At 49.4% G+C, this 20934-nt stretch overlaps 1 protein-coding gene across 1 annotated transcript in view; it reads right to left on the bottom strand.

Annotated features, from left to right (window-relative positions):
* The window catches only part of STARD9 (StAR related lipid transfer domain containing 9), a 252380-nt gene that overhangs the window by 144216 nt on the left and 87230 nt on the right, over positions 1 to 20934 (bottom strand). Inside the window, exon 4 of the mRNA XM_075330480.1 lies at positions 49 to 165. Within this exon, the coding sequence (XP_075186595.1) occupies positions 49 to 165 (117 nt within the window). The remainder of the gene's footprint in view (positions 1 to 48; positions 166 to 20934) is intronic.

The raw sequence follows: 20934 nt of genomic DNA, 5'->3' as shown, positions 1-20934 counted from the left end.
TGGGGCTTATTGCAGTTCATATTGATGCATGAATGTACAATCACTTACTGGAGTGCCCATCATGGTGTACGTCTTCCCTGAGCCAGTCTGTCCATAGGCAAACAAACACACGTTATAGCCCTTAATGGCTTCTGAAAGAATTGTGGTACCAAGGTCCTGGAATACCTGAAGACACAAAAAATAAAAAGAACATAGGAGCTTAATACAAGAGAACACGTCTGGTCATATCTGTTGCCGTCTTTTAGGATTGAGCTCCTTGACCAATTCAGATCATGTTTTTAAACAGTTTTGTAACATTGACTATGTGTTTGATATTCCCAAATCAAATAATTTATTTTGTTTTAAAAATAGTTAAATCTTAAATTACATGATGAAGGATTATATGTTTATACTCACTATATTATATGTACATACACACAGAATTTTTTCTCAATATATGTTCAAAAGTATTTAGACACTTATCTAGTTACGCTCTACCCAAAACACACCCTGTAACTAATGATAACGTTTAGCTATCTAGGCTCGCCACGGAAAGAAGACCCAGAAAAATTAGGATCCAGCTTAAGAGAGGGCAGGAGCTTCCCCAGTGATAAGAGGGATTGTTGAGTGCCTGTCTTGCTAAATTCTCCTAAAAAAGGGGCATAAAGCCCGTACTTACGAAGTGCTCACTGATATCCTAATCAGGCACGAATACTAAGATTCTTTATAGCAAGATATTATTTATTTTAATAGCACATGAATAATCAATGGTACATAGGCATTAGAACTACTTTATAGTCATAGAATCTTATACAATAACAGAAATATGCATCAACATTACCGTATGTTGTAGCACGCCTTTCTCATCGGAGGGACTCGATTAGTGAGAAGGAAAACAATCCGGCCTCTGCATCACAGGCGCAGTGCGTCCACTTTGAGCGTCCTGGAAATGTCCCTAATCTCACTAAGCGAGCCCTGTATTTTTATAGGAAACTTTGTACGTCGTGTGCACTGAGTATTGCAAATGGTAACAAGCATGTGATTGCTGAGTCATGGTCATATAACCTGATCACACACTGCTGTGGGCACCAGTAGCTTCCTGCACATTTTGCCAGCTGACCACTGGCTGACCACTAGTTTCCTGGATATTTTGCAATGAGCCGTGAATTTTACATGTCAGTTTCCTACACATGTCTTTAACTAACCACGAGTTTCCTGCATGTTAAACTGTAAGCGTTCCTTCCTCATAGTGGTTTGTTCAAGACTTACTAACACATATACTCTTAATCATGGTGAAATTGGGTCAACCAGAGGACACCTCTCTGATACTGAGTTTTGGATGGATCAAATAATACCTGTGATCACTATCTTTTGATTAGGATCCCTATCTAATCACACTCATTCTTTCAGTCATATCACATTGGTATCACAGTGTCCCATCAGCCAGACCCACAGTGATCAGATGAGATTGAAGGGCTGTTTTTGATTAAACAAACACTTTAACGAGTTATTGATATCAAGAACATGTAAATTTTATGCAAGAATATTTATGATGAACAAAAGCCAGATCTGTGCAGTACATGTGTATTTTACTAGGACTGGTTCCAGTGAAAATCAACTACACCCTAATCAACAGGGAAAAAGACAAAGCCTGTTCAATGTCTTGTCATGCTGGAAAACAAAAGGGTGGATTGGTTTATCCTTCAATCTGTCTACACAAGTTCTGTTTGTTTCTTCATTTTAATTAAAACCTCCCAGATTACAAAATGAAAAAAATCACTTTAGTGCTGGTCACCAAGACTTTGTTCAGTTACTTGTCGAATCGCTTACATTACTCCAGTCCCTGATCTGCCTATAGTCCCCGCTGTGTACCTATGCATCATCTATGTGTACATACAGAAAGATCGTGGCCTGGGCTAATGCACATAAAGCCAGCAAGACGCAGGACAGTGCAATTATGTGACCACTTGAGAGTAGTATCAAAAGAAACCCTTTACCCATAGTGTTTGTATACAGCCTCAGATTTGGTACAGAACATGTTCAATGAGGTCACCTGAGGTCAGGTTACCTGCGGTCACAGGTGAAGGACTGTGGGAACCTCCAGCTGTGACCGCATATAACCTGAGTGACATGACGGCGCATCACTGTGGCTCAGTCATTCTCTGTCTGAAGCCCACAGTGGGCGGTCAAGTTCTATAAACGTGAAGATGTGAGAGGGTGCGGTGCCCAGAAACCTGACCGGCACTCAGGTGGAACTTGAGAAAAAAAATGAAGGAAAATCCAGCATCCGCATATAAAATTAAAACATGGCTTTATTGAAAAAATTAAAAACTAGAAAAAAAAACATGACAATATTCCAAGTAGACTACATAGTCCATCTACCGACGGACTATGTAGTCTACTTGGAATATTGTCATGGTTTTTTTCTAGTTTTTAATTTTTTCAATAAAGTCATGTTTTAATTTTATATGCGGACGCTGGATTTTCCTTCGCTTTTTGGTCACGTTTTATGGCCACGCGCTGTCACTTCAGATGTAGTAGAGCTGGAATCGTCGTGGCACCTTGTATGGATTTCATCGGACCTGGGTGTTTCGGGGTTAATAAATGGGTGAAAGAGGGTGTAGTTTTTTGTATTTTATTTCAAATAAAGGATTTTTTTGGTGTGTGTTTGTTTATTTGTTTTCACTTACAGATTAGTAATGGGGAGTTCATGGATGCCTCCCATTACTAATCTTGGGCTTAGTGGCAGCTGTGGGCTGTTATTAACCCCTTATTACACCGGCTGCCACCGCACCAGGGCAATCGGGATGAGCTGTGTAAAGTCTAATAGATGCAAGAATCATAGGCGGCTGTAGGCTGCTATTTGTAGGCTGGGGGGCCAATAAGCATGAGTTTCCGTAGTCTGAAAATACCAGCTCCCAGCTGTCGACTTTATCATGGCTGGGTATAAAAATTTGGGGGGACTGTACGACAGTTTTTTATATTATTATTTATTTAATTTATATTTTTTTAAATGATACATGCAGTTATCTTATTTTAATATGCAGCTAAGGTAAGCACAAAGCTGGGGACTGCAGCTTGTAAGCATATGCTTTATCATGACTGGGTATTATAATATGGGTGGACCATACCCCAATTTTATTTATTTTTACAGCAATAGAGTCACACACACAGCGCCTCTGATTGACATACAATCAGACACGCTGTCACACAGGATGGTGGTGAGTCTGACTGCAACCAGAGACGTGGGGACTGCTGGTGGGCGGGGGAAGCAGTGCATATGCATGAGGTATAATGAGAGGACCTGGAAATAGCGTTAGAGAACTAGAGATGAGTGGATCCATGGAGGTTCTGTTCGCCAGCAGCAAACGAGCCGAGCCTCCACAGGCTTAAGCTTGACCCGAACACCGGAGCAAGTAACTGATTAGCAGTTTGAGTCTCCACCCACATACAGCCAGGTATAAGCAATTCATTTCTGGGGGATAGTGGGTGGGCTTTTTCAAACAATCTTTTGGGTTGCACACTACACGTAATCGTGCTGATGTTACCCCCAGTGTGAGCCGTTCAAACACTGCAAGCGGTTTGCACAGGGCTGAGCACCAAGCGTATCTGAGCACAGTATTACTCGCACGAGTGAAGTTCGCTTGTAGAAAACCTGAACCGTGATTTTTAAATGTGGTGGTCGTTTCGAAAACCGAACCTCAGGTTCTCTCATCTCTACCACATATCCCAGGTATCTGCGAGTCCGCCCATCAGTAGTTACTGATTCATAGAATCCAACTTATTATGAAAGTAAAGGGGGCTTTACACGCTACGATATCGTTAATGTTTTATCGTCGGGGTCACGTTGTTAGTGACGTACATCTGGCGTCATTAACGATATCGCAGCGTGTGATACTTACCAGCGACCTTAAGCGACCTCAAAAATGGTGAAAATCGTTCACCATGGAGAGGTCGTCCCAAAACCAAAAATCGGTAATGGTTGATTATCGATGTGGTTCGTCGCTTCTGCGGCAGCACACATCGCTATGTGTGACACCGCAGGAGCGAGGAACGTCTCCTTACCTGCCGCTGGCCGCAATGCGGAAGGAAGGAGGTGGGCGGGATGTTACGTCCCGCTCATCTCCGCCCCTCCACTTTGATTGGCCAGCCGCTTAGTGACGTCGCTGTGATGCCGAACGTCCCTCCCCCTTGAGGGAGGGATTGTTTGGCAGTCACAGCGACGACGACGACCAGGTAAGTGCGTGTGACGCTTCCGTAGCGATAATGTTCGCTGCGGCAGCGATCACACAAAATCGCATGCACGACGGGGGCGGGTGCTTTTGCGTATGATATCCCTAGCAATTGCTAGCGATATCGTAGCGTGTAAAGCCCGCTTAAGACCTCTAAAAACAGGAGATAAGAGTCTAAAATAGCCCTAGTGGTCACTGTAAAACCTAGAAGATTTCTTTTTTCTTTTTAATATAGCACTTAAGAAAAAAGAAAAATGTTAAAAATGTAAAAAAAAAATAATGTTTGGGGTCCTGGTAGGTATAGATTAGTGGGGATATCAGACTGTATGGGCTTCTGGAGATATATATTATGGAGGAAATCAGAATGTATGGCCTCCTGCTGGTATAGATTAGTGAAAACATCAAAATGCATGGACTCCTGGTGGTATATATTAGTGAGGAGATCAGGATGTATGGACTCCTATAGATATATACAGTATGTGTTAGTATGAATGTTCTCTGTGTATACATCTTGTATATGTGTATGTGCTAGGTGTATACATGTGTGTGTGTGCTATGTGTGTGTAACATGCAGTGTGAGTCACATACTGTGTGTATGCAGCATCCTTATTTATTAATCCTTGATGCACAGATAAGAGTTCATAGGTGTAAACATGTCGGCAATCGCCCAACGAGCAAGCAAAATGCTGCTCATTCATCGGGTGATTGGATTGCTTATGGTGGAACGAACATCCTTATTCTCAGCAGGACATCGCCCGGTGCAAACTGCAGAAGTGCTGCTGATAACCTGATCCTGTATCGAGACAGATTAATCTACTAGTGATCATTCTGTGCCCAGCATTTTTCCTCATCTAGTGTAAAGAGGCCAGGAAACAACCACTGAACGACTTCAATATTGTCGTGTGCACTTGTTTAACGGTCTGAACTCAACGCATGTAAAATACAACCTATATGTTTAAATGTGGTGGTGCAATATGTGAGCTATTAGGGCCCCTGTTATGAACTGGTAACCGTGGACAATCACAAAAAATCCCATTAATCAGGAAAAAACAAAAATCACAAGAGTAGTTAGAAACCAAGCTGACAGCAATCCCCTATATATCGGACAACACTAGAGGTAGCAGTGGGATGCTCCTAACACACCTAGACACCTCATCACTGCAGAAGAAACTTGATACACCTCAGATAGAAATGAGGAATCCTAACTTGCCTCGGAGCACTCCCCAAAGGAATAGCAAGCCCCCAACATGTAATGACGGTGATGTAAGAAAACACAATACACAGATAAAAAATATAGATTAGCAAAGGTGAGGCCCGACTTACTAGATACAATAGGACAGGAAAGAAAACTGATTGCGGTCAGCAAAAAACCCTGCAAAAAAATACCAAACTCTTGATAGAAAAAAGGCCCTAAGACCACACAGACTTTTCCCCACTATATCAGGTACTCTTGTGCCAGACACTTTTAACAGAACTGCAGATATAATGGGGAAAAAAAAAAAAATCACAGAACAAATAATATTCTTAAGTGCAAATAATACAAATCAGAACAGGGAGAAACTCCCTTTCTTGCTGAAGGAACTGCCCTCCCAAAATAGCAGAGAGCCAGATCCTCACATACAAGAAAACAAACAAAACAAAATGGAGGAAAAAAAACAAAACACAAACACCCGTAGGTGCAAAACCAACAATTAGGCAAAGAAAACCTGCAGAATTATCTGCAGTGAATTCTGGTGCAGGATAAATTGAGGAAACTGAAGGACAAACTCCAAGCCATCTTCAGAGGCAGAAGGAAAGATTTATCACCGGCGGCAGCTAAGTAGAAACTGCTTTCCTATATACACCAGGCTGGTCAGCAATTTCCTGGATTCCCAATTAATACCAACACCTTTTTGAGTCACAGATTCAGACTCAGCTTCATTACCATTCCTGGCCACCAGAGGGATCTCCAAGCCTGCACCCACTCGGATGACGTTCAAAACAGGCCCCACTTTGTCTAAAAACGGCCCTGGACGTCATTCACACTGAAGCAGCCGAATGGAGAACAGGTTAGAGTTCTGCATTGGGTCTTCTAGTTGCTTTGGGGTGCCTTGGTCTAAAATAATTTGAAAATCACTGCTTTGGTGAATATGGATATTTGTTTTCCCCTATTATAATAATATGAAATAAGATTATGATGGGTGATCTTAGACTGTAACATAAAATATGTAAATAAATTATAGGTAGTCAGAGATCACAGAACATGGATGACAATTTACACATCAACTTCATCCAAGAGTAAGGCTATGTGCGCACGTTGCGTACAAGCCCTGCAGAAATTTCTGCAGCGATCTGAAGAGCACATGTGCGCTTTAGATCGCTGCAGAAATGCCCGTAGTGAAGCCGATTCCATGCGCTCTGCCTGCAGCCCCTGCCATAGACAGAGCAGGAGCTGCCGGCAAAGCGCAGGAAAGAAGTGACATGTCACTTCTTTTTGCGCAGCGCTTCGGCAGTAGCCGAAGCGCTGCGCTCTTAAACGCCACGTGCGCACGGCCCCTGCACAGTCTCCATAGACTGTGCAGGGGATGCAGGACGCATGCAGTTACGCTGCGCTACAAAGCGCAGCGTAACTGCATGTTTTTACGCGACGTGCGCACATAGCCTAACATGCACAGGTAGTTCCCATGGATAAATAGTAACAAAAGCAGAGAACGTCTTGAAGACTTCACATATATGTATGAAGGAGGCGACTGAGAAGCCTTGGTCAATATTAGCAAAACATGCACAGTAAGTAGAGGCTTCTACAAAGAGGACGTTTGATGTGCCAAGGTCTCCAGGTAACAAGACAGAATTTGAGCACGTTAGTACACAAGGTCAAGCAAAGATAAAAAGGTATTTTCATTGTACACATACAAATATTTTTCTTGCACGCTTTTCTTAAAATACACCATTTCCCGTTGCCTTTGCAAGTCGTGAGTTATCACACAAAATTAGTATTATGTATTTGATAAATGACATAATGTGAACGTATAACACTGAACACCACCAAAGAAGCAAATTTCTGCCCAAAACAAGCGCTGATTGACAATATTACAAAGGTACTTGGCTTTTGTTTAAAGGGCATTGTACATGGGCAGATGAAAACTGAATACAGACAAACGATTTTTAATACCATTATTCGGTCCCGTAGAGTTTGAATATTGTAAGCAGCATATTTCCTGCTAACACCAAAGCCAAGATTGGGGGAGTTTGGAGAAGAAGATGACAAACCACAAAGAGCTCTCACGTCAACCCCATCCAACACCTTTGGGATGACCAAGAACATAGCTTATGAGCCTGGCTGTCATGGGTGTGTCACGGGTGACAGAAATCTTGTGATGTCCGGCAATAGAAGGTCACAAGGTTTGGCTGCACAAAATGCTCCCTATCTATTACTCCTGCTGTTAGTATGCAGTGTACTAGGTATCGCTTCTGCTGGTTTTTCATACTTTTCCCTTTAGAACCCAACGGAGCTCCTCTTCCACTCAGCTGCTAATCATCTGTATTTCCCCTTGTGTTTAAATACTCTCATTTTCTCTTGACTTGTGCTGGTGATATTCAGCTCCTTCACAAGCTCTGGATGCAAGCAGGCGGCTGGCACTCATCTGTAGCAACGTTGCTGCTCTTTGCCGAACTTCTTCCTGAGGCATCTGGAGATAAGTTGTTCATGTGCTTTCCCCATGTGTGTGCTCCCTGTGTCTTCTTTAGTGTTTAGTCGGATTGACAAAGAGCTCATCCCACATGTTCCCCATCTATAGCCCAGCTCTAGGGTTTTCCTAGGGTCATGTATCTGGTTCAGCACATAGGTGCGGAACCTATCTAGGGTGGTGAGGGACCCCAGGGGACCAGCGGTAAGTTTGGTCAGGGGTCACCATCTCCCCTTTCACTAGACACAGGGTTTCCATTTTGCTTGGGACACCCCTAGTGGGACACAGGCCTTCTCCTCCAAAATTAGTCTGACCTCACAAATGTTTTTCTAGATGAATGGGCAAAAATTCCCACAGACCCCTCCAAAATCTGGTAAAATTCCACCCCAAAAGAAAGGGAGCTGTTAGCGCTGCAAAGAGGAAACAATCACCATAATAATGTCTATGGATTTAGAATGGGATGTCAAAAGCTCCTGTAGCTGTATTGTGGAGGGGGCACATACTTCTGTCCATATAGCTACCCTACTATTTTAGCAGAAAACACAGTAATATCCCTAATTACTATTGATTTCAATAACAAAATATACAACACAGTCCTACCGCAAATTCAATAATAGGATTGTACCTTAATATTAACCATAGATTTAGTACTGGTAGATCTTGTAGTTCTTTTACACAGCCCAGTAGGACATAGTGGAAGGGCCAGATTTACACATTTTGCCTAGCCAAAGCATATCCTTTCCCCCTCCCCCTTGCACCAGTCATTGTTTCTAACTCCGCCGCCTCGGGGCGTGCCTGATCAATGCCTTGTTTAGTTAGTTAATGTTCCAAGCTCTAGCCAGCTAGTTGTCAGGTGTCCTTGTGTGTCCTGTCTGTCCAGTCCTGCCTGTATTTAGTACCAGTCCTGTCCTGCACTGTTGGCATCTGGTTCCAGTCCAGTCCTGCCTGTACCTAGCTCCAGTCCTGTCCTGTGGGCACCTGGTCCCAGTCCATCCTGTCCTGTTGGTACCTGCTACCTGTCCGTCCTGCCCTGTTGGTACTAGTGACTGTGTCCATCCTGTCTTGGTGGTACCAGATACCTGTTGTCCTGTCCTGTTGGTCTCATCTACTCTGACTGTGTCCATCCTGGCCGTGTCATCTGCCTCTGCCACTCCGGTGGTCCCAGTCTACTAGTCCCACCCTTGCTAGTGACTATGAGTGTCTTTGCTGTCTGCCTCTGTGACCCTTGTGGTCCCTGTCTACACTGGAGACTCAGCCTGCCTTTACCTGTGTCCTTCCCTGCCCTGGAGGTCAGCTACCACAGTCCCGGTCTCTGCCCTGGAAGTCGCACCTGGTGTCCACCTCGCCGTGGGTGCTTAATCTGGCCCCTCCCACTAAAGGGTAAGCCTGGGGTCCCCCTGTGGTCCAGTGGGTCCACTTCAGCTCGCTGCTTTACCATCTCCAGCGGTGAGAGTCACAAAAAAATTCAAGTATCATCTCTTGCTCCCAAAGGCCTGGCATGCTTATGCATTATAGGGACAACTCAATAACTCCATTGAGAATTGCTGGTTGTATAGGACAGATTACAGCTGATATATACGATGCCGGGCCACTTTTGGTCAGTGTACCACCACGAAATTCTTCTACCTCAATGCATTTGTCGCGCCCAGGGATATGGGGTACTCGGACATATGGGGAATGTCACGGTGGTGGCTGTTGCCCGGATCCGTGCTCTGGGCCCTTTTTGTAAAGGGGGTATATTTACAGGGGATTAGATTAGTGTTCATACGTGATGCCACTTGGGGTGTTGCGGTTATGTGAATGGAGCCGCCGCTGCACAATGTCCACTACTGGGGCTGGTGCTAATGGCAGCCTGGATATTAAACCCTCCGCAAGCAGGTCCGGGCCTGAGAGGGTAGGTGTAATGACGGGTGTCGGGAGAAGGTAGTCCACACAAGGGGTTCAGTGCAACTGGTTCTTTACTCGCTTTCTGGTGGTAACTGGTCACCCGAGGCCGGCTGGTTTCACCTTTAGGTCCCCTTTGTCCTAGTACCAGTGTAATAATCTGGTACCTTCTTCCCTTGCACCTGTCTCTGGTTAGTGGGTCCCCGTGGCGAAGAGCAACTGGGGGTCCCTTTCCTTTGGTGTTTCTTTCCACTGCTGTTCGTATGACGGTAGCATGAACCCTGTGGGGCTGAAGTCTCTGGTCCTGTCCCCGGCTCTCTCTTTGCTACTGAGTCTCAGATTTTTAGGGTCAGCGAGGTCCTTGATGGTCCCCTCACTGTGCAGGTGTTAACAGGCCTGCCTGGAGCTTTATGCCCGACCTAGGGTCCAGTACCCCGTCGGTATGTAGTTCCAGGAGTACTCCACTGGCAACTACCCTCCTGGGCACCAGGTTACTGTCAACTCCTTGTCAGTACGTCTCCTCACGTCCACCTTCACTCCTCTCTCTCCTGACTCAGACTCACTACTCTCCACTGTCTGCCCCTCCCACCTTGACAACTAGTGGACTGGACTGGCCCCACCTCTAGGTGGCCATCCACTGGTCCAACCCTAGCTTTGCACCATTGTATGGGGGATTGTTGGGGAAAACTGGGATTACCTGGAGTGTTTGTGTGTGACTGACACTGGTCTTTCGGGGCCCCAGGGGGTAGGCCCTGCATCATGGTGAGGATGCAGATCCTTGTAGCTCCCTGATGGCTTCAGGGGCGCTACACATTTGTCCAAAATCAACCAAAAAATAGTTCTTAAATATTTTTTATCTTTCATGTAGAAATTACTTTTTTTTTTTCTTCTTCTTTATAAACCTGGCTACTAATTAGTATTTATCGTGCAACTCTCTCTCCAAGGAAGGTTTAGGGACTGTGAAGAAAACCAATACTTACAACAATGGCGTGAGGCAATGACTTGGAAATCTCCCAAGTCAAGTTACTATTTCAATCATCCATCAAGTAAACTACATTATCAGCAAGTGCCATGTTGTGTGAACAATGGCTGTCGACAGCTGATCTTTCAGATTAAGTGGTTTTTAGCCGCCCTATAGAAGATCCTTTCCGAATGCAACCTGAATATAGCAAATATTTATTATCTGCAAGTACACAGCACGTGCTTTATTAAAGGCATTTATCTTATCTAGTCCCTCAAATGAAAAACATGAAAAGTGCTCACAGGCATTAATGGGGTTATCTGGCTTTGGAAACCTATACATATTTTTATTCAAGTTTAAATCACAAAAAAAATAAATCAAGATGCAAAAACAAAACGGACGCCTCCTGGTCTCCATCCCCGTTGACTCGTATGATGGCATCTGATCCACAACAACAAATCAGAATACAACCTGCGCGGAGTCTCCCGGATCTCACACTTGATACCGTGATTTTCAGAAATTCGTGAATAAATCCATTCAACTTTACGCGTCCATGGGGAAAAAAAAAGTGGAAAGCATATATACACATGTGAATGTAGTGTACCGCCCCGTGCTCGGCAGCAGCCGAGCCGCTCGGATCCGGCCCTTCTGGTAGGAGGCTCGAGGGTCTCCAGACCCGGGGGCCTCACGGTCACTTCAAATGTAAAGGGGAGGTGATGAGATGGTGGGTGTAGGACGTAGATGTACGGGCTGGGCCGTACAGAGTTCGTGACGCCAACCACGGTGTGTGGTGATATTGGACACCACCGCTGCAGTTACGGGGCGCCCGGGGGAGATGTTGCGCAGCAAGTTGTTAACCCCTCCGTGGGCAGGGATGGTGGCCCCGGGACCCGTTGGCGGGCGTTGCTGGGAGATGGGCGACTGCAGGGTGCTGATGTACTCACTATTGGTAAACACACGAGTCTCTGGTAAACCAAGGTGATGGTGGTCGGTGCCCACAGCCGGCTGCGCTCTGGTCCCCCACCCGGCTGGTGGTCTCTGTCTTTCTCCCGCACCTGTGTAGAACGGTAGACTGCTTGTGCTTGCAACTCCAGGAGTCCTCTCCCCGGCGGGATGTGCCTAAGGTGCCCTTTGCCTGCAGACGCTGGCTCGTGGGATCTCTGAGCCGTGGTGGTGGCCTTTTTATCCCCCTCGTTGGGCTGTTGTCTTCAGTCGGGACTTTGGGTGGAACAGGACCTATAGTCCTGGCCGCATTCAGTTAATTAACTAGTGCCAGTCACTTCTGGACCTAGCTTCAGAGTCTGAGTACCCCCCTTTGTGCTGCGGTTTCCGGGTCGGTTCCCCGGGTCGGTACCGGCGGGCCACAACTCTGTCCCGGTCCACCTCGGTTCCACCGAGCCGTCTTCCCAGCTCCTGCAGACGAGACCGCCGTCTGCCTCCTAGCTAAAGGCACCAGGGCTCCTAACCTGGCACCTGTCAGTTTTCCTCAGGCCCAGACACACAGGCCTGACCTCCACTCTCCTTGAACTCTGAAACTGATCTGTTTACTTTCCCGCCCCAGGCTGTCTAGACTCCTCGGTGGGAGTCTTCCAACCGCCTGGTTCCACCCCCTGGTGTGTCTATCAAGCCCTGAGAGGGGTGACTAGGGTTGAAATGTTTGGCTGTGTGTTACCTGTGAGGGAAGGGTGTAATGCGGGGCCCTATCTGTGACTACCTGGCCCGGCCAGGGCGTCACAGTAGCATTAAAAGAGAGCAGTGAGAAAGTATGAAAACAAAAAAAAAGGAGGAACGAGTGAAAAAAAGAAGAGAGATGGTGAAATACTTTGCATTACTTTCATCTAGAAAAGAATTTTCACTCAAGTAAATAAGAGTTGAGAATGCCTACAAAAAGGAAATAACTGCAGGTTGGCATTTATATGCTACATACGTTAAAGTGAATCTGTCAGCAATTTTTTGCCATGTAATCTAAAAGCAGCATGATGTAGGGGCTGAGAGCTTGATTCCAGTGGTCACTTACTGGGCTGTGTGTTGCTGTTTCAATATAATCAGTGTTTTATCAGCAGGAGGTTAACCCCATGGGATTACCGTAGGTGTTTTGTGCCACCTGTGTAGCCATAACACCCCTCCCACCACACCACTGATTAGCTGCTTTACAAAAACCAAAACCTGCTGATCAGTGGTGTGTGTGGAGTTATACACAGCTCAGCATTCCAAGCACTGCTAGCTCTGCTGCAGAGAAAATAGGGATTGTATCAAAATGACAGCAAGCAGACCAGTTAGTGACACATCGCTTGAATCCAGGTCTCAGACCCCACATCATGCTGCTCTCAGATTTCATAGTAAAATCCTGCCGTCAGATTCCCTTTTAACAGTTACTCCAAACAGAAAAGGAAATATAAAACAATTGGACCTTTTTATTACAGACTATCAGTCTAGAAGACATATAATATATGTTGTCTCAACAAAATTAGCTATGCATAGCTTTACCCTGATATCTACTAGTAATTTTACACCTTTTTTTCCTTTCTGGAATATAAGGGGAACCTCTCAGGTCCTATATGCGTTCTAACCTACAAGCAGGGTGATGTGTGGCCTAAAAACCCCTTCTTACCCATCCATGTGTTGTAATACTGTGTAAAATGAATTTATAAAAAAAAAACGTTTTATAACTTACATGTTCTGTCTGTAAATGAGCAGAGGGACTAGTCTTCGCCCCTTCTAGTTTGCCCTCTTTCCGTGTTATCTTGCCCCTGTGGGCGTGATACCATGGATTTACATGAGCAACGTCACAGTTAGCGCCTGGAAATCCTGCGCGCGTGTGCGTGTGTGAGGTAAATCCGGAGATATGACGATAAATCATGATATTCAAGTATGTCAGGAAGCCCTCTCCTGGTGTCACCCCCCCTTTCCTTCACACAACTGGTTTAGCAACAAATCCCATGGCCATGTCCTGTGATATGGAAATTAGGTGGCTTAGGGACAATGGACACAGGATGACTCCCTGCCGTCACCCTGTAGTAGGAGCTGCTATCTAATTAGCAAGGCTATGGAAATAGCCAGACAGAACGACTCCAGTAAAAAATGGTTCATATCTCGCAAGCCATATTTCCGATAAATATGGCAACCATAAAAATGGTGTCTCCGCATGTGGACGATGCCGGCACACCCTTTTTATGGGAGCAGGACATTGGGAAATGCCCCAGGCGTGATATCAGCCAATGGGGAACTGGCAGACAGGTCATGAGTCCCCTCGTTCTGTAGCTAAATTCATAACTGTCACAATGAGAGCATTGGCGTCCGCCTACGACGCTCCCAGGCAAAGTTATGGCCAATATCCCCTTTGCTGGATAATTCTGATCCATGCAGGGGGAGTGGCAGTGCTTCCCTGTGAGGTCACTAAGGTAGGAGGGGACCTGGATCTGCCCAGGTTGATAACCCTACTTCGGCCATTTTCCAGTGTTCTTCTGCTCGGGGGCCTGGTTGGGAAAGACCTGTGAGGGAGTTCCTGGAAACCTGGTCTACAGCGCCCCCCTGTGGCCAGACGCAACAAGGTAACTGCTGGAACTGTGTATGCCTGTTTGTAACCCATGCTTTGATTGTAACTGTACTCTGACATATGTATATTCTGTAGATTCCCTATTGTATATATTGTAGTTCTAGTGTGCTTTAGGCTGATTAAATTATATAATTAATCTTGGGCTGTTCTGTTATCTCGATCTTGAATCCCACGTCTGTGTGTTCGGCTAATAGTTACCGTAAATCGGTTGGTGGCAGCGAATTGTGCCAAGGATTATTGTGGGGAGGCCAGTGAGATTCGGGAAGATATTATATATTCCGCCCGCGGAGGTCGGGGGAATATATACCCTACTCTCACCGGGGACCCTTCAATAATCGGCATAAGTAGTATAGCGGCCTCCTTGCTTATTGTCGGGCAATTCCATAATTGGCCTGACTATAAGAGGGGCGCTAGAGAGCGCGTCACGTGCTCTGTCTGTCGGTCGGGAGGTATAAAGGAGGGGTGACCCCCACTTGTTACCCCCCGATTGTGACGTACTGGTAGCCAGCGCGGGGGATTTCTGAGTGACCCCCCCGGTGGTTTGTGACATATTGGTGGCATAGCGGTGGGATCGAGATAATAGTGTGTGTGAGTGTGAGACCCATACTCCCAGACACTAAAGACTGCCTGCAGCAGCTGTGGCTGCTGGGGTCTTCAGACTAGCTCAACACTAGAGTGTCAGAGTGCAGATACTGTAAGGTGTGTGGAGGCATCAGGTGTCAGTTCTGTGTCAGTGACCAAAAGTCTGCAAGAATGGCTGATGGCACCAGGAGCAGAGCTATGCAACTGGCCAATGCTAAGGCAGGAGCCGAAGAGAGGGAGGACGGTGCTGTGGACAGCAATGAGGAGGTTGCCCACGAGTCCTCCAGGAGCTCGACGCCAGAAAACCGTTCTGCCGAGGACATTGCGCAACCTGGCACTGCTGGACAAGATGAGGAGGAGCTCACCCAAGGTTCCTCAACGAGCCAGATGCCAGCCCTCCGCTCTGAAAGGGACAGTGAATCGCCTAGCTCTGCAGCGTGCCGCAGATCACCACGTGCCATTCCACCGAGCCTGGGAGGCTCGGATAGCCTTCTTCAAATGGCTATGGCCCTTCTCCAGGCTGGAGACCAGAAGGGCTACAAGGAACTCCTGGCAGAGCGCAGGGCAGAGCGGCACGCAGAGCGTGAGGCTGCGGAGCGAGAGCGGCAGGCAGCGCGTGAAGAGCGAGAGCGAGAGCGACAGGCAGACCGTGACTACCAGCTGCAGCTAGCTCAGCTCCGGCCCTCATCAGCCACATGTGACCTTCAAAACACCAAACTTCCAAAGGTCCGTGTTGAGGACTTCCCAGTGCTGGAGAAGGATGGAGACTTGGACTCTTTCCTGACTGCTTTTGAACGGACTTGCTTGCAGCACCATCTGAACAAGGACCAGTGGGCCAAATACCTGACCCCCCGTTTAAGGGGTAAGGCCCTGGATGTCCTTGGGGACTTGCCTGCTGAGGCAGATCAGGGCTACGACACCATCAAGCGGGCCCTGATCCAACAGTACAACCTCACTCCAGAGTCCTACCGCAAGAAGTTCCGGAGCCTACAGAAGGGACCAAAGGACTCCTGGGCTGACCACCGGCGGGCACTTGCCCGAGCTGCCGACCACTGGACCCAAGGCCTGCAGCTTTCCACCGGACCGGAGATCCTGGACTTGTTCATCACGGAGCAACTCTTGTGGAACTGCCCTGAGGATCTCCGCCAGTTCATCCGAGACCAGAAGCCAAAGGGGTCCACGGCTACAGCTGCCCTTGCCGATGACTACACCAACAACCGGGCCCCTGAGGCCAGGAGAGCGGCCACCAGCAGCACCTGGAGAGGGGGTAAGATGAATTCTGCGACTGCCCCACCTGCCCCTAGACTGCAGGGGGTGTCCCCCTCAACTCCCCTCTCCAGGCCCGTGGCGGAACCAAGACGGTGCCACCAGTGCAACCTACCTGGACACTTCAAGGCCATGTGCCCTCAGCGTCCCAAGGCCCCGGCTCCGTCCCCGTCCCAAGGGCCGCCCAAGGTGTATTGTGTGGGTGGGGGTGGTGGTAGGTCCCTGGACAGCTTCCAACCTGTCACCGTCGGCCGGTCTGTGACCATAGGACTGCGAGACAGTGCCTCGGAGGTGACTCTGGTGCGGCCTGAGATGGTGTCCCCCCAAGACTTGATCCCTGGAAAAACCCTCGCTGTCTCCGGGATTGGAGGCATTGACCCGGCGCTGCCTGTTGCTGACATTTATGTGGACTGGGGCGCAGGGCGAGGGGTGAGAGAGGTGGGGGTAACTGATCGGATCCCTGCAAACGTGCTACTTGGGACAGACTTGGGGCAGATAACCTCCCAGTTTGGGCCCCAACCAAGGGCTGAACCTTCAGCCCGTACTGACATGCCTCCGGACAATGTTAATGTGTTATCTATGAATGATGTAAGGGAGGAGGGAGTGAACTCTGATATTTCTGCTTGCACAGACACCATAGACACACACACAGCTGCAGCTGTGACAGGGGAGGGGGTCAGAGAAAGGTGTGACAATGCCTCTACAAGTAACCAGCCTGTGAGCTGGGATCTGTTGCCCTCTGCAGGGATAAGCAGAGAGCAGGGTGCTGCAGGGGGAGGACCAGTGTGTGGGGTGGGGGCTACTACAGCAAATGTGGGGTCCCCAGAGATTTCACAGCGGGGTTCTGTTGCTGCAGGAGGGGAACAGGCAGGTGAGATTGGGGCCGGTCCAGGAGCGGAAGTGCTCCCAGGTAAGATCTCGGTGCATGGTTCCCCCACAACCGGGGTGTCAGGAAGCCAGGTAGGTCTTCCTGAACCGGCGACTTGGTCAGGAACGGAGGAGGAGCAGGCACGACCCACGGTCGCAGCGGCTGTGGCCGCTGTCACCCGCAGTGGGAGTGCTGGAAGCCAAGGGGCCTCCCGGAGGTCCGATAGCTCTTCCCCTTCTGACCAAGTGGCAGCCGAGTCAGGTGGAGGCCAGGACACAGGTCCCGGGGTACTGACTGAAGATGTGACAGTCTCGTCGATTCTGGCCACATCTAGTCAGGGGTTTCAGGCAGCGTTAGAAGCTGACGACAGCCTGAAAGCTCTTAAGGAGCAGGCGGCACAGCCTCCCTCGGACTCGGACCCGGAGCGAGTGGTCTGGGACCAAGGACGGCTGTACCGGGCCACGGTCCAGCAGGGTTCACCGGAGGCGTGGCCCAGGGACCGACAGTTGGTGGTACCCTATCCGTTCCGGACGGAGTTGTTGCGGATCGCACATGAGATTCCGATGGCCGGACACCTAGGGATCGCTAAGACCAAGGCCAGGTTAAACCAGCATTTCTACTGGCCAAAAATGGGGGCCGATGTGGCTGCCTACTGCCGTTCGTGTGAAACCTGTCAGAGAGTGGGGAAGGCGGGGCCACGCCCCAAAGCCCCACTGGTATCTCTGCCAATCATCGATGAGCCTTTCAGGAGGGTGGCTGTGGATCTGGTCGGCCCGCTGGCCATCCCCAGCAGCTCCGGGAAACGCTTCATACTGACGGTAGTGGACTATGCCACCCGGTACCCAGAAGCAGTGGCCTTGTCGTCCATTCGGGCTGACAAGGTGGCCACCGCATTGCTGGAGATTTTCTCCCGAGTGGGTTTTCCCCAGGAAATGCTCACTGACCGGGGGACCCAATTCATGTCCCAGCTGATGGAGGCCCTCTGTAAGCAAGTCCAGGTGCGACATCTGGTGGCCAGCCCGTACCATCCACAGACTAATGGCCTGTGCGAGCGGTTCAATGGCACCTTAAAGCAGATGCTTAAGATGTTGGTCGACTCCCATGGGCGTGACTGGGAGCGGTATCTCCCACACCTGTTATTTGCTTACCGGGAGGTTCCACAGGCCTCAACAGGATTCTCACCGTTTGAGCTCCTGTACGGGCGACGTGTGCGGGGCCCCCTGGCTCTGGTGAAAGAGGCTTGGGAAGGGGATTTGGCCACCCCTGGAGTGTCGGTTATCGAGTATGTCATGCGCTTCCGGGACAAAATGCAGGCCTTGACGCAACTGGTACACGACAATATGGCTCAAGCCCAGGCCGATCAGAAGCATTGGTACGACCAGAACGCTTGTGAGAGGACCTACCAAGTGGGTCAAAAGGTGTGGGTACTGGTCCCCGTACCACAGGACAAGCTTCAGGCAGCCTGGGAAGGCCCATACCTCGTGTACCAGCAGCTCAACCCTGTGACGTACCTGGTCACCCTGGACCCTGCCCGTGGAAGGCGGAAGCCCTTCCATGTGAACATGATGAAGGCACATCATGAGCGGGAGGCATGTGCGCTCCCCGTGTGCAACCTGCCCGAGGAGGGAGAAGCGGAAACCCTCTTGGATATGCTAGCCCAGGTTAGGGCAGGCGGATCCATTGAGGATGTGGAGGTTGGCCACCAGCTCTTGGAGGACCAACGGTCCCAGCTGTGGGCCACCCTACACCCCTTCCGGGGGTTGTTTACCAACCAGCCCGGAAGGACTGACTTGGCTGTCCATCACGTGGACACTGGGGATCATCCCCCGATCCGGCGTTCAGCATATCGGGTCTCCCTGGAGGTGCAGCAACACATGCGCCAGGAGATTGACGAGATGCTGAAGCTGGGGGTGATCCAGGCATCCAACAGCGCTTGGGCCTCGCCTGTAGTCCTCGTCCCTAAGAAGGACCGAACCACTCGGTTCTGCGTGGACTACAGGGGGCTCAATGCGGTCACGGTCGCCGATGCGTACCCAATGCCACGCATCGATGACCTGCTCGATCAGTTGGCCGGGGCTCAGTACCTGACCATCATGGATCTGAGCCGGGGATATTGGCAGATCCCCCTGACTCGCAAGGCCAGGGAACGCTCTGCCTTTATTACCCCATTTGGACTGTACGAGTCCACGGTGATGCCATTCGGGATGAGGAATGCCCCTGCCACTTTCCAGCGGATGGTCAACACCCTGCTCAAGGGACTTGAAGGGTACGCGGCCGCGTACCTGGATGACATTGCCGTCTTCAGTCCCACCTGGGAGGACCACCTAGAGCATCTAGCACAGGTGCTCAGGCGGATCCACCGGGCAGGTTTGACCATCAAGCCGGGAAAGTGTCAGCTGGCCATGAGCGAGGTCCAGTACCTCGGTCACCGGGTAGGCGGGGGAACACTGAAGCCCGAGCCTGAGAAAGTGGAGGCCATCGCATCCTGGCCCACCCCCAGGACCAAGAAGCAGGTGATGTCCTTCTTGGGGACCGCTGGGTACTATAGGAGGTTTGTTCCATGCTATAGTAGCCTGGCAAAGCCCCTGACGGACCTCACCAAGAAGAAGCTGCCCTCTGCAGTCGATTGGACAATGGACTGCGAGACAGCCTTCCGGGCCCTAAAGGACGCCCTGTCCAGCCCGCCCGTGCTACAGGCAGCCGACTTCACGCGGCCGTTTGTAGTACAGACCGACGCCAGTGACTTCGGCCTCGGTGCGGTGCTCAGCCAGGTGGACTCTGCGAGCCAAGAGCACCCAGTCTTGTACCTGAGCAGGAAGCTGTTACCAAGGGAAGTTGCCTATTCCACGATGGAGAAGGAGTGCCTGGCCATAGTGTGGGCCCTGCAGCGTCTGCAACCCTATCTATACGGGCGCCACTTCATCGTGGAGACGGACCACAATCCCCTCAGCTGGTTGCACACCGTCTCTGGGACGAATGGGCGATTGTTGCGATGGAGCCTTGCGCTCCAGCAATACAACTTCACCATTCGCCACAAAAGGGGCCGTGACCACGGTAACGCAGACGGGCTGTCCCGACAAGGAGAGGTCGCGGACGGGCGCACGGGGGAACACCGGAGTGTGCTGCCCCCTAGCGCCCTCAAAAGGGGGGAGGTGTGAGGTAAATCCGGAGATATGACGATAAATCATGATATTCAAGTATGTCAGGAAGCCCTCTCCTGGTGTCACCCCCCCTTTCCTTCACACAACTGGTTTAGCAACAAATCCCATGGCCATGTCCTGTGATATGGAAATTAGGTGGCTTAGGGACAATGGACACAGGATGACTCCCTGCCGTCACCCTGTAGTAGGAGCTGCTATCTAATTAGCAAGGCTATGGAAATAGCCAGACAGAACGACTCCAGTAAAAAATGGTTCATATCTCGCAAGCCATATTTCCGATAAATATGGCAACCATAAAAATGGTGTCTCCGCATGTGGACGATGCCGGCACACCCTTTTTATGGGAGCAGGACATTGGGAAATGCCCCAGGCGTGATATCAGCCAATGGGGAACTGGCAGACAGGTCATGAGTCCCCTCGTTCTGTAGCTAAATTCATAACTGTCACAATGAGAGCATTGGCGTCCGCCTACGACGCTCCCAGGCAAAGTTATGGCCAATATCCCCTTTGCTGGATAATTCTGATCCATGCAGGGGGAGTGGCAGTGCTTCCCTGTGAGGTCACTAAGGTAGGAGGGGACCTGGATCTGCCCAGGTTGATAACCCTACTTCGGCCATTTTCCAGTGTTCTTCTGCTCGGGGGCCTGGTTGGGAAAGACCTGTGAGGGAGTTCCTGGAAACCTGGTCTACAGCGCCCCCCTGTGGCCAGACGCAACAAGGTAACTGCTGGAACTGTGTATGCCTGTTTGTAAACCATGCTTTATCTGTAACTGTACTCTGA

This window comes from Anomaloglossus baeobatrachus, chromosome 12 (assembly GCF_048569485.1).
Source record: "Anomaloglossus baeobatrachus isolate aAnoBae1 chromosome 12, aAnoBae1.hap1, whole genome shotgun sequence".
Taxonomy (NCBI): domain Eukaryota; kingdom Metazoa; phylum Chordata; class Amphibia; order Anura; family Aromobatidae; genus Anomaloglossus; species Anomaloglossus baeobatrachus.
This window is presented reverse-complemented; position numbering and strand designations above follow the sequence as displayed.